This window comes from Neovison vison, chromosome 9 (assembly GCF_020171115.1).
Source record: "Neovison vison isolate M4711 chromosome 9, ASM_NN_V1, whole genome shotgun sequence".
Classification (NCBI taxonomy): domain Eukaryota; kingdom Metazoa; phylum Chordata; class Mammalia; order Carnivora; family Mustelidae; genus Neogale; species Neogale vison.
The window spans coordinates 35,499,683-35,518,093 of NC_058099.1; the positions used below are offsets into that span (position 1 = coordinate 35,499,683).

General features: G+C 42.2%; 2 protein-coding genes across 2 annotated transcripts; both read left to right on the forward strand.

Annotated features, from left to right (window-relative positions):
• The first annotated feature begins 6,508 nt into the window (after positions 1–6,508).
• On the forward strand, positions 6,509–7,468 carry LOC122916898 (olfactory receptor 13C7). The gene has a single exon (XM_044264284.1). The coding sequence runs from the start codon at positions 6,509–6,511 to the stop codon at positions 7,466–7,468; it is 960 nt and encodes a 319-aa protein (XP_044120219.1).
• Positions 7,469–15,859: 8,391 nt separating this feature from the next.
• Positions 15,860–16,819, forward strand: LOC122917469 (olfactory receptor 13C7-like). The gene has a single exon (XM_044265372.1). It carries the CDS (start codon positions 15,860–15,862, stop codon positions 16,817–16,819), a length of 960 nt encoding a protein of 319 aa, XP_044121307.1.
• The last annotated feature ends 1,592 nt before the right edge of the window (positions 16,820–18,411 follow it).

An 18,411-nucleotide genomic window follows, 5' to 3' on the forward strand; every position in this document is an offset into this window, starting at 1 on the left:
AAAATGAAATACCACCTCATACCAGTCAGAATATCTGAAATCAACAACTCAGGAAGCAACAGATGTTGGCAAGGATGCAAGGAAAGGGAAACCATGTTATAGTGTTGGTGGGAATGCAACATAGTACAACCACTCTGGAAAACAGTTTGGAGATAGCTCAAAAAGTTTGGAAAAGAGCTGCCCTATGACCCAGCAATTGCACTACTTGGTATTTATCTGAACGATACAAACATAGCAATTCAAAGGGGGCAAAGCGCCCCAATGTTTATAGCAACAATGTCCATAATAGCCAAAATAGGGGAAGAGTCCAGATGTCCATCAATAGATGAATGGAAGATATGGTATATATATATATACACAAAGGAACATTACTCAGCTATCAAGAAGAATGAAGTCTTGTCATTTGCAATGATGTTGATGGATCTAGAGGATATGATGCTAAGTGAAATAAATCAGTCAGAAAAAGACAAATGTCATATGATTTCATTCATATGTGGAATTTAAGAAACAAAACAGATGAACACAGGGGAAGGGAAGGAAAGAAAATAAGATGAAAATTGAGAGGAAGGCAAACCATAAGAGATACTGAACTCTAGGAAACAAACTGAGGGTTGCTGGAGGGGCGGTGGGTGGGAGGATGGGCTAAATGGGTGATGGGTATTAAAGAGGGCACTTGTCACTCTGGAAAACAGTATGGAGGTTCTTCAAGTTGTTAAAAATAGAGCTACCCTACAACCCAGCAATTGTACTACTAGGTATTTATTTCAAAGATACAGACGTAGTGAAAAGAAGGAGCATATGTACCCCAATGTTCATAGCAGCAATGTCCACAATAGCCAAACTGTGGAAGGAGCCAAGATGTCCTTCAACAGATGAATGGATAAAGAAGATGTGGAGGGGATATACATGTATATCTACAATGGAAGATTACTCAGCCATCACCATTTGCATTGATATGGATGGAATTGGCGGGGATTATGCTAAGTGAAATAAGTCAAGCAGAGAAAGACAATTATCACATAGTTTTACTCACATGTGGGGCATAAGGAATAGCGCGAAGGAACACAGGCAAATGGAGGGAAAACTGAATGGGAAGAAATCAGAGAGGGAGACAAACCATAAGAGACTCTGGACTCTGGGAAACAAACTGAGGGTTACAGAATGGAGGGGGTGGGGGGATGGGGTAACCGCATGACAGGTATTAAGGAGGGCACATGTTGTGATGAGCACTGGGGGTTATATGTAACTAATGAGTCATTGAACTCTACATCAAAAACTAATGATGTATTAAGTGAACATAATTAAAAAATAATAAAATAAAGAGGGCACTCGGGATGAACCCTAGGTATGCGATGAATCTCTAAATTCTACTCCTGAAACCAATACTACACTATATATTAATTGACTTGAATTTAAATTTTAAAAAAATAAGACTTATATGAGAATGGTTGGTTTGTTTTTGTAAATGGCTCCATTCCCAGTATGGGGCCCAATTTGGGGCTCAAATTCACAACCCTGAGATCAAGACCTGAGCTGAGATCAAGAATCAGATGCTTAATTGACTGAGCCACCCAGGGCACCCCACTGTATGAGACTGTTAAAAATGACTATTCTTAACAGCCCAAACTGGAAACAGCCCAGATGCTCATCAATAAGGAGGAAAGATAAACAAACTGGGATGGTCATATTAATAGGATACTACTCAGTAATAAAAAAGGACAAATCACTGAATCATTTAACAACATGGATGAATCTCAGAAACATCATTCTGAATAAAGTCTTCAACAAAAGAATACTTACTGCATGATTCTATTTATATGATGTTTCTAAAAAGGTGAAACATACCAGAACAATGGAGATTGCTCTCGGGTGGTATTGGGGATGGACTGGGAAGCTTCATAAGAAGCCTACTGCAGTGTTGGAAATATTCTCTAACTGGACTGGATTTGGGTTGCATGGGTGTGCACATCTGTCAAAACTCACTGGATGATCTGCTTAAGATGTCTACACTTCACTGTAAGTAAATTTTACCCCCCCCCAAAATGAACAACTTTCTATCAGTCTGCCTAAATGTATGGACTAGTTATAATGACTGGTATTGGCAAGGCACAAATTGGTCTAATGGACTTCCTAGCAGCTTCAACACAATAGGAAGGTGTACTCTTTTAGGAGCTTGTTATTGTATTTGTCACCGTTTCTTTGCTCTAAATCATAGTGAAAAGTCCCTCTCATATGCAGCTCATTTGAGGGCCCAAGATTCCTTCTTCCTTCTGGTCTGATGCTAGGGACTGGTTTCTCAGGATGGTTCTTGGTCATGATTTCATCATATATTTGTTGTTACTGTTTAGTTAGTGTGAGTTCCTTGTAAAATTATTGTGGAAGGAATGTTGTGCTTAGTTCCAGCTCACATCTTCAGTGTAAATGAGCATGTCTACAATGACTTATTGACTTCTTTATTTTTATTTTTATTTTTTTTAATTTATTTTTTACTTATTTTCAGCATAACAGTATTCATTATTTTTTCACCACACCCAGTGCTCCATGCAATCCGTGCCCTCTATAATACCCACCACCTGGTACCTCAACCTCCCACCCACCCGCCACAAGACTATGGACTCTGAAAAACAATCTGAGGGGATTGAAGACTTCTTATTTTTGAAAGGCTGATACACAAGAAGAAGGAACCATGTCCTGTGCAAGGACCCAGAGAGAGCTGCAGGGAGATAAGCAAGCTTTGGTCCAGAATGAGGAAAATCCTTCTGACCACCAATGTCCTCTGGCAGTGAGACAGAATTTTGGGAAAGTAGAAGGGTCCCATTCAGTGAACAATGTTTTCCTAGATATGTCACCTCTTTCTTTTCCTAGCTGCTTCCTCATAGCTCATAACCATACTCCATGAATCAGTTACTTATTATTGCAAAACAAATTATTTCAAAACTTAGTAGCTTAGAAGAGTTCTGTAGGTCAAAAATATGAACACAGATTAGCTGGGTCTTCTGCTTCAGGGTCTTTCACAAGACTGCAGTCAAGATGTTGGCTAGGGCTGGGATCTGTTCTGGAGGTTTCACTTGGCGTTGAGAGAAGAGCTTTATTTCTAAGCCCATTTACATGGTGGTTGGCCATGTAACTTGAAGGTATTTGGTCTGAGGACCTCAGTTCTACACTGCCTGTTGGCCAGAGACTTCCCTCAGTTCCTTGCCACACAGAGCTCTCCAATATGACAGTTTGTTTCATCAAACCCAGAAAGACAGTGTAGCCTTTTGGTCAGGAGCAAACCACTAAAGAGAAAGGGATCACACAAGGCCATGAATAACAGTAGGCAAGAATCAGCAAAGGGAATTCCAAAGGCTGCAACCACATTCCAGGTTCCACAAGCATAGAATATCTTCCCTGGGCTTTTTCTATACCTCCTGTTCCATGATGCTTTTCAAACACATGACTTGTTAAGGCTATTGAAGAAATACTCAAGCCAAAGACCTGCCAAGGTCTGTCGCCAGGATAGTTTTCCCTTTCCCCCACCTCTTTCCTATCTCTTCGTGTGTAAATTCTCCCCCAATGTTCAAGTCCTGGCCAGAAATCTCCTGCTCCTTAAAGTCTCCTCAGGGCTCTAGATGGACGTTCCCCCCAAGTGTCCACAGCCATGCCTTGAGCACTTGAATTAGAAGCACTGTGCCCACAGTTGCTGGTTCTGTAATACCATGAAGATAGAATTCTTGTAAATAATTCATATCTCTCTGGATCCTCTTCTCAAGAATATTAAGCATTTTGAAGTTTGTAGAAATTCAAGCAGGACATGGAAAAACTTCCCTTGATGTCCTTCAGTGGATTAAGAATGGAAAGTTCCAGCAAGAATGAAGGAAAGAGAAAAAGAAGACTTCTCAGAGTGTTTTCAGCATGATTAGATCCTGGGGATTTTGTCCCAGAAGTATAAAAAGTTTTCTTACTTTGTATGATTGCATTTCCAAACTTTTAATCACGTCAGGGAGCACAACAGTCCCAATTACTGCACTGATTTCAAGTTGCCTTCTGGTTGTTCCTTTGGAGATTTTGCCTACAATACACTATCAAGACAGGTGGGAAGAACTGTTTTTCACCCCTTCTTTAAATCAGAGGTGGGCATCTCAGCCTGGGCCTTTCAAACTATTGTTGTTATTTCTGGCCCATGCACTATTCCCAAACTGTAGGGACACTTTCCCAGGAGGTTCCTTTTTTTTTTTTTTTAAAGATTTTATTTATTTATTTGACAGAGAGAGACACAGCAAGAGAGGGTATACAAGCAGGAGGAGTGGGAGAGGGAGAAACAGGCTTCCCCCTGAGTGAGGTGCCCAATGCAGGACTCAATCACCTGAGCCAAAGGCAGGCACTTAATGACTGAACCACCCAGGCACCCCTCTCAGTAGGTTCTGATAAAGGTAAGTGAGAGTCCTTATCAGAGTGATCCTCAACCTTTTATTAGCACAGTAAAATTTCCAGCCTCTGACTTGATTTTTCAAAGGGGTTGCGACTTGACAAGGGAAGAGTAAAGCAATTTCAGTAGTCACAAAGACCGAGGGCAACACAAACCACTTTTTCCTGCATAAGAAAAACCTATGAAGAAGCCTATGAAACTTTTCAGTCTCATTTAATGGAGTCATCTAACTTTAGAGACATCCTCAGAAATGAGATGGGCCCATGGTTTCAGAGCTCCTTCTTGTATAACTCCAGGGAGCATCATTCACATAGTAGCCATGGAAAGGCTTGAGTTGTCCCAGAGTTAGGCTCCAGAGGGCGCCATTTAAATTGCCTGCAGTGCCCTGAAGGAGCCTCACTGGCTGAGTAGCCCAGACTTTCCCAACCCTCCTTCCCCACTTCAACAAGAGCAGCTCTGCTTTATGTTTGAGGGTTCTAAATTTAATAAAATGAAAGTTCCTTCCTAAAAAAAAGTAATTATCTTTCCTAGATAGTTTGAACATCCTTGATCTCTTATAATCCCAATACAGAATAGGGTAAGCTGAGGATGTAAGAGAGGGAAGGAAGTACAGAAGTCTACACAGCAGGTTAAAAGGTTAAAAAGAATACAGCCTAAATCTTTGCCTTACATACCTGATCACTTTCCACAGATTCAAGCAGTTCCAGAAGGAAGCTGACTATCATCATATGAGTAAGGAACTCTTAGAAAGCCCCCTGCTTGGTTCAATGTGAAGAAACGTTTTCTAATACGCTAGCACTCTGCAAATAATGCAGTATGCTGTTTGGGAATACAGTGAGCTCTTTGTTTTTAAAAGATACCAAACTGAAACTGAAAGCCATGCATCAGTGCAGTGCAGAAAATGACCTAGAATGGGAGAGAGGGTTGGACTAGATTACTTGGGGAGCATAATCAGTGACAGAATACTAGAATACTATGTCACCCAGGTGACATACCTAGCAGCTGAGTCGAAAGGCTCAAGGACTACTAATGTTCATTGATTCCTATAAGGGTGCTCATCCAGAGGGAGGGTGAACCAGTAAAATAAGAAAAAAAGCACTGCTTTAGTTATCTAAGAGAACTAGATTTCCAGAAGCTGTGATCCCCTGTGCATTTTTAGAGCCAGTCCTCTATTTTTGTGGAACATCAGGTTCAAGGTATTTGGGGCATACCAGCATTTCCAGAGCATGAAGTTACTCTAGAGACCCCCTCACACCAAACACACACTACCTCCCTTTCCACCTCTGCATGCCCAGTCTCTTTTTGTCCTTGAAAGCCCAGCTGGATTCCATATCATCAAAGGAGCCTTCCATAACTCTAGTCCCATCAATACCCTGGATGCCCTTTCAGATATTTTAGCCTCTCTTGAATCCTTCTGCTTCCCTTTCCTGCTAAGTTGTGAGTATACTTAAGTCTGGTCTATGGGGCACCCCTGTTTCTCATAGGAACTGTCATCCCCACCTACTAGGTGATCAACAAATATTTTAGTGGAAGGATGGTCAGACACTATTGGAAGAATGGATGGGTGGATAGATGGATGGATGGAAATACAGATGGATGGAAAGCCCTGGAGCAGGTGAGACCCATGAGAAAGGAAATCTTGGGAACAACAGGAGTATGTTTTCTCTTAGAATTATCTGGAGAGAAGAAAGAAAATATGCAGTCACAACTGATCATTTCACTAGTAACTGGCACGAAGTTGGAGAACATGAAGGAAACATAAAGTCACTTTTCTGATTGAAGTTGAATGAGATGAATTGCCATATGGACATAGAACCGTAAAAATGATTCTGTTATATGTCATATCCCTGATCAAATGTATTAAATTATCAGAATCATCATTTTAAATATTACAAATTTGAAGTCCTATGGCTCCAAAGTAATTTCTGATTTTATTGCTTCTTTTTCTTGGAAGAAATAGAAACTGTGGACTTTCAAGACTATTTCCTAATCACTCAGCCTAACCAGAACTCCAGACCAGATGCCCTGGACCTAAGCAAGGCAAAGAATATTGAGTTTGGATCTCTGAGCGGTTTCCTCTGTTGAAAGAGGAGACATGTCATGGAAAATGCCAACCAAACTGTCTCTGTGACTGAATTTATTCTCCTGGGCCTCTCAGCCCACCCAAAGCTGGAGAAAACGTTCTTTGTGCTCATCCTCCTGATGTACCTGGTCATCCTGCTGGGCAATGGGATCCTCATCCTGGTGACTGCCCTTGACTCCCGCCTGCACACGCCCATGTACTTCTTCCTGGGGAACCTCTCCTTTCTGGACATCTGCTACACAACCTCCTCAGTCCCCCTCATTCTCGACAGCTTCCTGACCCCCAGGAAAACCGTCTCCTTCTCAGCCTGTGTCATGCAGATGTTTCTCTCCTTTGCCATGGGGGCCACAGAGTGTGTGCTTCTGGGCATGATGGCATTTGATCGCTATGTGGCCATCTGTAACCCCCTTAGATACCCCATGGTCATGAGCAAGGCTGCCTATGTGCCCATGGCAGCTGGCTCCTGGGCAGCTGGAAGTGCTGCCTCTATGGTTCAAACATCCCTTGCAATGAGGCTTCCCTTCTGTGGGAACAACATCATCAACCATTTTACCTGCGAGATCCTGGCTGTCCTTAAGTTGGCCTGTGCTGACATCTCCATCAATGTGATTAGTATGGGAGTGACAAATGTGATTTTTCTGGGGGTCCCAGTTCTGTTCATCTTTGTCTCTTATATCTTCATCCTCGCCACCATCTTGAGGATCCCCTCAGCTGAGGGGAGGAAAAAGGCCTTCTCCACCTGCTCTGCCCATTTTGCAGTGGTGGTCGTCTTCTATGGGACCATCCTCTTCATGTATGGGAAGCCCAAATCCAAGGACCCCTTGGGGGCAGACAAGCAGGATGTTTCAGACAAGCTCACCTCCCTCTTCTATGGGGTGGTGACCCCCATGCTCAACCCCATCATCTACAGCCTGAGGAACAAGGATGTAAAGGCTGCTGTGAGGGACCTGGTGAGTCAGAAATTCTTTACCCAGTGATATCTGGAGGACAAATATCCCTGTAGTTCTGTGCTCTTGGCTCTCACATCCATGAATCTCCAAAGAATGTATCCCCATAGAAGAGATATGTGAAGAATGATCACCAGAAAATAGAATTACATACATAATGGAGAACTTTGGCTATTACTGGACCCAAGTTGTAAAAATGATGAAACTTAAAACCTGGGAGGGTGGGACTTGAGGGGATCAAATGGGTGATCTACTAAAAAAACAAGTAGTGATTTTCTGGTTCCCTTCCGGGCACATCTGAATTCACCCTTGTGAGCAGTTGTTTCACTGTTTTGGGAAAAACAGCTTAGTGTTCTTTTTTTTTCCAATTTATTTATTTTCAGAAAAACAGTATTCATTATTTTTTCACCACACCCAGTGCTCCATGCAAGCTGTGCCCTCTATAATACCCAACCTCCCACCCCCCCGCCACGTCAAACCCCTCAGATTGTTTTTCAGAGTCCATATTCTCTCATCGTTCACCTCCCCTTCCAATTTACCCAAAAGCACATACCCTCCCCAATGTCCATAACCCTAACCCCCTTCTCCCAAGCCCCCTCCCCCCAGCAATCCACAGTTTGTTTCGTGAGATTAAGAGTCACTTATGGTTTTGAGTTACATGAAGATCCAAGAGCCTTCTGTGCAAAGAAGGCATGAAAGGCAGTGTGGGGCAAAACCTCATGACACAACAATACCAAAAACTGTCTGCATTGGAGATAAAATGGCAGATCTTTCAATGTTGTTTTTCTTAGCGGCAGGTCTGAGACTGGAGATGAGAATGAAGTTGGCCCTTTCCTTCCTCTGAGAGTCAGAGGAATTGGGATCATGTAGATTCCATGTAGAGTATTTCCTTTGAGGGCAAGTAAGCCAGATCCTACAAATGCATGTGGAAGATCTTAGCCCAGGAGCACTCATAGCCGGTATCTGGGTTTAAGCTTCATTTTCCTGCTCTCAGTAAGTCTTACATATTAGGTACACAGTCTGGCCCTATAGTCTGGAGAGTTAGAGGATGGATCTATGGGGGAGAGCAGAGCAGAAGTACCATGGGACCAGAAGAAGATGGGGCAAGGTGGCTGACTGCAGAGTAGTTAAATGATAAAACCAAATGGCAGAACCGGTTCACTGAACACCTGGGAAGGGGTCCAGAAGTGTAATGTGTGAGGATCTCAGTCACTAGAGACCCAAAAAGTGACAAGGATTCTATGAGGGACTGAACTCTGAATGTCTCTTTTTCCTTGAGGTAACTGGAGGTCTATATTTTCCTGAGAATCAAAATTTCCTGATGAAAACAAATGCTCCCTGCTTGTCTTGCTTGGGTGTCCTAGGCTTCTCCTGTCTGAGACATGGCCAGCTACCCCCTTCAGCCCTACAGCACCTTCCTGTCCACACTGGGCAGAAACATGGTCATGGGACACTGCCTGTGTGGGCCCTTAAATAGTCTCTCTGTCTATTCCTGTCTCACCATTTCAAACCCAGTATTTTCTGTCCCACTCTGGTGTGAATTTTCCTTTCCCTGTTGAGCACAGAGTCCAACTATGTCTTTCTTAGCTCACTACAGAGAGGATGACATTGATTCAGGATCAATCCCACCCTTTATAAGTCAAGAACTGACTGAAAAATGAAACATACTTGCAGGGCAAAATTCCTTTCAACATACTTCATTTTACTAGTTTTGACTTAGAGAACTGTAACTAATTTCCACCCAGATCTTTCTATAGGACTCTCTATAGGACTCCTTCAGCTGATGAAAGCGCTACCCTCAGAAAGCTTTCAATTGTCATTTTTTAAATCAGGAATTAGCTAAAGAGTGCTCTTAGCTGAAGAGATCTGATTCCCCCAAATCATGCCCCCTTCCTTAGGGTAGCCCATATCCAGTGATTGACTGATGAAGAGATATAAACATATTGCCCCTACTCAGGATGCTTCTGAAGGCTGACCCTACTGCCAGAGTTCCCCATGGGGTTAACTGTGGCCTTTGTTGAGACTACATGATAGGCCAACTCCTGCCTCTGCCCATTCCTGCTTTCTCATCCTCCCTTCCAGTGTTGATCCCAAGAGCACTCCCTAATAAACATTATACACCACAATCTCCACACCAGTCTGCCTCCTGTCAAATTCAAACTGTGACATCATGCAAATTCCACTGTTCACATGATGCATATATTGTCTTTTCAGAGTCCAAGAACACTGGAAATCCTCATAAAAATCATGTACAATACTTATGTTAGCATAAGAAGCTTTGAAACCAGATTCTGATTAGGTTCCAGTTCCCCTATTTATCAACTTACCTTGAAGTTTGTTTTATATTGTAGTTAACTTCTCTGAAATCTGCCTACCACCTCCTTAGTTCAGTGTTTCCCATTCCCATTTTTTACCAAGAACCACATAGAGAATAATGGAATTTTTGTGGCACCCTGAGATAGGTAGAGAGTGAAGGCAATTCACCTGGGGGATTAGGTCACAACACATCCTGCTTAATGATCCCAGGGTGATTCTAAGCTTGGCATATCTGGACCCTGTAGCAAACTAGCTAGAAAGTTCTGCCAGAGGCAAGATGTTTCCTCCTTAGGAACTGATGAGAAGGTAGTACCCTTTCCCCTGCGCACAGGTGATTGGACTATTGACCAAAACAGAGCTAATCATATTTTCTCTCCAAGGAGTATGAATGCGGATATAGAGACACTTGTTAGTTGGCATAGGGCTCTTGAACTGAGGGACCACATAAATGCAGGATTAATGTAGCCATGTGCCTTGCAAGAAGGAGAAAACTGGTCTGCAGAGAAATGACAAATCAAACGCTCAAAGAGAACTGTACAACATATCACCCAAGATATGGAGAATTTCTCTTTCATTTTACGGAAAAATTTAAGTCAGACTTCCTTCTGAGCAGAGAGCCCAATGCGGGACTTGATCCCAGGACCCTGGGATCATGACCTGAGCCAGAGGCAGAGGCTTTAACCCACTGAGCCACCCAGGTGCCCTGACCCTAGTTTCTTTGATGGGTTCTTTTCTTTCTGGTATGTCAAGATATTATAGGCTCAACATTCACTGTTCCTTTCAAGACATGGAAATAATCATTTTCTCTAAGGAGTTTTTGTTTTCTTTAGTGGGGACTGGTATTTAGAAACCACAATCTGGGTGCCAAGGTGCTAATGAGTGTATCATAGTCTCTAGATCTTTCAGTAGAAAGAGGAAACATGTAAGTATAAATTATTTATACATATATAAAATTCATATCTATAATTTCTAAAGAATTTTTACTTAACCTATTGATTAAGGTTATCTCTTTCCATGTACAATCTCATTCCAGGAAAGTATGGAGAGGGCTCAAAGTTGTTAGAGGTAGTTAGTTAGGTTCTGACAGGATGCCTGGAAGCTAGCAAAGAGGAAGTCACAACTAACTAAAGTCAGGGGTCTATCCTGGCAGCACTCCAAGACAAAACAACAGGAAACCAGATTAACCCAGACCGGCCCAAGATGGCTGACAAAGTCTTCTCTCTAAGGGAGCCATGACAGAAAACCTTGACCAAATAAGGAAAAAAAGGCACATAACCTACATTCCTGGAGGAGACCACCTGCTTTGAAGAAAATTTCCACCTTCTGAGTAATGATTATTCTGCCCCTTTATTAACAACTGTTTATTAAAGATTGAAATCCAAGCCTCCATGGGTGCAGCATTCCCTTGAACCCACCTGCTCTCTCATCTAGAGAGTTAATAATAAGACTTAATAAACTCTCCTGTTTGTACTGATCATCTGCTGTGTTGTGTCTATCCTTGAATTCTTTCTCATGATGAGACCAAGAGCCCCCAGCAATATTTTTTGGATGGGCTGTGTCAAGCCTTGGAGCTCGAGGTATCCCCAGTCCACCAAGCAACAGTTACATCAGCATAAAAACATGTTAAGAGCTAATGTGGGTATAGCTCCTGTAAAGAATAGAAGTGAGTCAGGTTGTCACAGTGATATGTGTCCTCATTCCTATGTGCCAATACTGCCATTCCTATGATTGGCAGTATTGGGGCCAATCATAACAGCTGAGGCAATGGTGTGGGCCCTCTCACTTGTTCCTGAGCTTTCCACAGGAGACCCAAGCCCATGAGTGGAGTACTGAGGGGTGACAGGCTGTGGAAGAGTTGCAAGAGAAACCCAAGGTGAGGAGAGAGAGAGAGAGAGAGAGAGACTCCAAACCAGATCCTCAAGGCTTCTCGAAGCTCAGAGGTGACTTTCCAAAACAGGTGCAGTCACCCACCCCTGTTCACTATGGATGGCCTCCAACAACGAGAGGTACATGTTGCAGACAAGTAAGATAGCAATTATTTTTTGAATAGGGCCAAAAGTCCTGTGTTCTGTGACCTTCCTTTTTTTTCTTTTTTATTTCTTTTCAGTGTTCCAGAATTCATTGTTTATGCACCACCCAGTGCTCCATATAATATGTCCTCTCCATAAAAACCCACCACCAGGCTCACCCAACCCCCCATCCCCCTTCCCTCCAAAACCCTCAGTTAGTTTCTCAGAGTCCACAGTCTCTCATGGTTCATCTCCCCCTCCAATTTCCCCCAACTTACTTCTCCTCTCCATCTCCCCATGTCCTCTGTGTTATTCCTTATGCTCCACAAGCAAAACCATATGATAACTGATTCTCTGCTTGACTTATTTCACTCAGCATAATCTCTTCCAGTCCTGTCCATGTTGATACAAAAGTTGGGTATTCATCCTTTCTTTTTTTTTTTTTTAAAGATTTTATTTATTTATTTGAGAGAGAGAGACAGTGAGAGAGAGCATGAGCGAGGAGAAGGTCAGAGAGCGAAGCAGACTCCCCATGGAGCTGGGAGCCTGATGTGGGACTCGATCCCGGGACTCCAGGATCACGCCCTGAGCCGAAGGCAGTCGTCCAACCAACTGAGCCACCCAGGCGTCCCGTATTCATCCTTTCTGATGGAGGCATAATACTCCATTGTATATATGGACCATATCTTCTTTATCCATTTGTCCATTGAAGGGGCATCTTGGTTCTTTCCACAGTTTGGCAAATGTGGCCATTGCTGCCATGAACATTGGGGTACAGAAGGCCCTTCTTTTCACTACATCTGCATCTTTGGGGTAAATACACAATAGTGCAATTGCAGGGTCATAAGGAAGCTCTAGTTTTAATTTCTTGAGGAATCTCCACACTGTTTTCCAAAGTGACTGCACCAACTTGCACTCCCACCAACAATGTAAGAGGGTTCCCCTTTTTCCACATCCTCTCCAACACATGTTATTTACTGTCTTGCTAATTTTGGTCATTCTAACTGGTGTAAGATGGTATCTCAATGTGATTTTGATTTGAATCTCCCTGATGGCTAATGATGATGAACATTTTTTCATGTGTCTGTTAGCCATTTGTATGTCTTCTTTGGAGAAGTGTCCGTTTATGTCTTCTGTCCATTTTTTGACGTGATTATTTGTCCTGTTGAGTGTGTGTTGAGTTTGAGGAGTTCTTTATAGATTTTGGATATCAGCCCTTTGTACTGTCATTTGAGAGTATCTTCTCCCATTCTGTGGGTTGCTTCTTTGTTTTGTTGACTGTTTCCTCTGCTGTTCAGAAGCTTTTGATCTTGATGAAGTCCCAAAAGTTCATTTTCACTTTTGTTTCCTTTGCCTTTGCAGACATGTCTTGAAAGAAGTTGCTGTAGCCAATGTCGAAGAGGTTCAACATCAAACCTCTTCTATGTTCTTCTCTACGATTCTGATGGATTCCTGCCTCACGTTGAGGTCTTTTGTGAGCTTATTTTTTCTAAAAGTAGATGTTTCCAGTATTTAAGAGCCACTTAGAAAAGAGAGGTTTGCGACATAACTGAAGGGCTGCAGCCATAATCAGAAGCTAGGTATCTAGGATCAATGGTCCCCTAGGTTTAAAGTCATGCTTCCTTACAGTTTACACTATCTCACTGTCTCTTATTACACTGTCTCTTAATACACTCTCTATTATTTATTTATAAAATGTATAAATGTTCTACTGGACCAATATGTTATATACATTATAAAATGTTTACAAAATAAAAATGTAAAAAGATGGGATAAAAGTAAAAATATAAAAAGGAGAGCTACCATGGAGCAAAGAAGAAAACTGGAATAGGTCACAAATTAATTTATTAATTTATTGAACAACTCTTCATTGAGTGCCTACCATAAACCAGGTCCAGTTTTTATACTTAGGATACATTTATAAACAATGTAGGAAAAAGTCCTTGCCTCTATGAAACTTCCATTCTAGTGGATAGAAACTGGCAAAAACAATGACTAACACATATAAGAAAATAACAGAGGATGTTAGTAACTGCACAGAATCAGGACTGAGGCATATAGGAGGACTGAACACATGTACCTAATTTTGCTCCCTCCTGAGACAGAAAAACTACAGGTTTTTTTGTTTGTTTGTTTTGTTTCTTTCTTTTCTTTTCTTTTTTTTTAATGAAAAACTGCAAGGTTAAGAAGAAGGGGAACATTAGAGTGATAACAATTTGAAGGCTGGAAAGTGATGGATTAGTGGTCATTTCTAAGGCAGATCTCACAGAGCCAAATCCTGAGCCAGAAATGGGAAGAGTACTGTGCTACAAACAGATCTCAAGCACTGAGCCACTGTACCAGGTCCCTCTAGGTCCTGGGGTAAAGGGGTACTGCTAAAGCCAGGAGGATTAGGCAAAAAATGTAAAAGAAAGAGAGTCCCCACAGCCCCTCACTCAACCCATGACGTTGGCCAAGTGTCCTTAACCACCCCAACAAAAAGTTTATTCTCTGGAAAGGATAAAACAAAGGAGCATAAGAAAGACTTCAAATAATAGGACATCACCTCTGTAATCAAATGGCTTTTTTTTCAAGCCCACAGCTGCTATACCTTGAAACTCTCATGGCAAGAGCTAAAACCAGATTCATTTATGACTCTCCCAGTGCCTTATAAAGGCCTGGCATATGATAGGAACTCAGAATCTCTATGGAGGAACAGAGACAAGAAGAAAATTTCTAGGTCACTTGCCTCTTTCCAAGCCCAACATCCTGAATTTGGAAATTCTGGGGATACTGAGCTATAAGGATTTGTCCTGTGCAGTGAGTTTCACATTTTCCTAGACTTGCCATGGACTCTTCTCATTGACTGGGGATTTATGTTAATCCTGGTAGAACCACAATGACCCTTCCTCTCTAATGCTTTCCAATAGCTCTACAGGATGGGTATAAAGGGAGGGAGGGGGAAGAAAGTATTTCTGGAAGGACTTCAAAATAATTGGATCTTAGGGACATAATCCCAGATGTATAAAGTTTCTAAAATTTGTCACTTCACTTTCAAAACTTTAAATCACTTCAGGGACTGGAATAGTCCCAACAGCAGGGTGGAATTTAACTGGCTTCATATAGGCAATGCATGTCCTTTGTGGATTTTACCCAAACACAGAGCAAAGAACAGAAAATTTAGCTTTCATCCATTTTAGGGGCTAACTCCTCTGGCTGCTAGTTTCAGATCAGATTGGCTGGACCTCAGACAAGTTGTTTTATTCATTACCCTATGTATAGAAAAGGTAAGAGAGAACTTGTAAAAGAATATGTAAGCTTTGTGAGCCCAGACCAGTTCCCGGCTTCATTCCTTATGACTATGTGGCATGGGGTGAACAGGAAAGAAGGAGAGAAGTATATTTCAGTGACAGAACAGAAAGTCCAGGAATGAGAAATTCACAAGATCATTTAGTCCCTGGATAGAATATCTCTAAATACAATCCATTCCAAAATGAGTATTAGGGAAACAGAGCCCAGAGAGGAAAGGGGACTTGATAATCCCCATACATTGAATGATTGGTGAAAGTTCTTTTGGTAAGTACTCCAAGGAGTTTGGAAGGTGAGTGAAGGAATGAATGAATGCATGGATATTCATTCATTGGACAGCGAGAGAGAACTATAAAAAAGGAGGGAAGTCATATCCAAAGTTACATAGAGAAGGGAATGATCAGGAATTGAGATTAAGATCGGTTACTTCCACCAGTCTTATGCCTCAAAAGAAAAAAAATTCATACAAATGGAGTATAACAATTCCTACAACATTGATTAAAATGAATCAGCCACACATGGTATAAGCTGAGGTAAATGTGTGATGTTAATTTTAAATGTGATTAGGAAGATTAAATCTAATTTTGTGAAATGTCAAACACCTCTATAGGTGGCCAATATCACAAAGAAGATTTTGACCAATTTCTCTGCATTTAATTAGGACAATGTAAAGAGCCCCTGGCATTGCCAGGGCCATTCTCCAGCTGCTTAGCAATGAAAATATACTCAATGGCTTTCTGGCCATTTTACCTATCCGAGAATCCTGAAGTTGCTTTCTGAGTTCCGGCAGATTACAGGGAAGATATACATGGACAGGTCCAATTCAACATCTCCTGTGGTGGGGTTCATCCTCCTCGGGCTTTCAGCCCACCCCAAGCTGGAGAAAATGTTCTTTGTGCTCATCCTCCTGATGTACCTGGTCATCCTGCTGGGCAATGGGATCCTCATCCTGGTGACTGCCCTTGACTCCCGCTTGCACACACCCATGTACTTCTTCCTGGGGAACCTCTCCTTTCTGGACATCTGCTACACAACCTCCTCAGTCCCCCTCATTCTCGACAGCTTCCTGACCCCCAGGAAAACCATCTCCTTCTCAGCCTGTGTCACACAGATGTTTCTCTCCTTTGCCATGGGAGCCACAGAGTGTGTGCTTCTGGGCATGATGGCATTTGATCGCTATGTGGCCATCTGTAACCCCCTTAGATACCCCGTGGTCATGAGCAAGGCTGCCTGTGTGCCCATGGCTGTCGGCTGCTGGACAGCTGGAAGCATGACTGCCATGGTGCAAACATCCTTAGCTATGCGACTGCCCTTCTGTGGGAACAATGTCATCAACCATTTTACCTGCGAGATCCTGGCTGTCCTTAAGTTGGCCTGTGCTGACATCTCCATCAATGTGATTAGTATGACAGTGGCCAATGTGATCTTTCTGGGCATTCCAGTTCTGTTCATTTTTGTCTCCTATGTGTTTATCATTGCTACCATCCTGAGGATCCCATCAACTGAGGGGAGGAAAAAGGCCTTCTCCACCTGTTCTGCCCACTTCACAGTCGTGGTCATCTTCTATGGGACCATCCTCTTCATGTATGGGAAACCCAAATCCAAGGATCCCCTGGGGGCAGACAAGCAGGATATTTCAGACAAGCTCACCTCCCTCTTCTATGGGGTGGTGACCCCCATGCTCAATCCCATCATCTACAGCCTCAGGAATAAGGATGTGAAGGCCGCTGTGAAGAACCTGGTCCTACGCAAACATGTCATCCAGTGATGGTAAAGGGGTCCTGATAGATCTCTATTCCCTAGTTTCTCTCACCTGAGGAGCTCAGAGGATAAGTTAATGGGCTAATTTCATCAAAGGTGCATAGGCAAATCTGATTACACAGAACAATTTGTGTGAATAGGAAGCATTTAATGGGACGTTTCTGTCCCATTCTAGAAGCACTTCCACAGAAGTATATACCACATTCCTCATTATAGTCATCTATCTTTGGGATGCATATTGAACAAATTGATGTACAGGAAAAATAACTCTTCAAGTTAAATTTTTTTTTCAAGTTAAATTTTTAAAAAAGATTTTGTTTATTTATTTGACAGAGATCACAAGTAGGCAAAGAGGCAGGCAGGGGGTGGGGGGAAGCAGGTCCCCTGTTGAGCAGAGAGCCCGATGCAGAGCTCGATCCCAGGATCCTGGGATTATGACCTGAGCCAAAGGTAAAGACTTTAACCCACTGAGCCATCCAGGTACCCTTCAAGTTTTATTTTTAACTTACAAAATGCTCTGGGCATATATCTGTAATTCACTTGCTCCCTGACCTCTTTCTTTGAACATGTTTGGATGGGTCCTTAATTCATGGACCTTTCAACATATCCTATCTCATATTAAACAATAGTAATATTTTTATCTCTGTGCTCATTGTTTCTTTCTCCCTATTTTCATATTAATTCCTAAAACTGTTTCTTGAATTGTTCTCTTCCTGTGTTTCCAAAATTGACCTCTTCCTGTCCTCAGTCATGGTACCCACCAGAAAACCATTCATACCTTGGGAGCGCAGAAGAGAGTGCGTAAGTGGTGGCAAAACTGATGTAAGGGTCAAAGACCCAGGCCTTTTTCCTTTCCCGTTGTCGAGGGTGTTATTCACCCCCTTGCTTCTGTCCCTGGATAGCTGAGGTCTCCCAGAACTCATCAGAGTGATGTGGAACCTGAGATGTATTTAGGAGAATCATATGAATTCTCTTAACTTCCTGACCTGGCTTGACCATGTATGCAGCCAACTGGTGACCATTAGTTGCTTTTCTGCCCTAGAATACCCAACCGTACATGGCAGTCAGAGGGAGAGGAAGGTGAGGGTACACCAGAAGACATCTAAGAATCACCCCCATGCCTGGTGAGGAATTCCAAGCTACTTCCCAATAGTGAGCAATCTACAAGTCCAGTTAAAAGAATGGGCGGAATAGAAAACCTCCAAGAGCTGACATGAACTTTTAAACCAATAGGGAGGAAATAAACTAGTCATCAAAACAAACAGTCTTTCCTGGAAAGAAGCTATTGCAGAAAGATGGTGAGACACTAAAGAAAAGCCTCAATGGTATCCTGTGTGGAATTCTGGAGGCAATCTCATCAATAAAACAAAAGCAGTCTATGAAAGAGAAGCTAGGAGGAGAAAAGGTGACTAGGAGATAAAAATTTGTCTTATGGGATAAAACTGAAATTGTTGATCAAATAAAACCCAGTAGAAAGTATTTTTTTGTTTTATACTTTATCTTTTCTTTAAATTTTATTTTATTTTTTTAGTGTTCCAGGATTCATTGTTTATGTGCCACACCCAGTGCTTCATGTAGAAAGTATTTAAAAGTAGATTA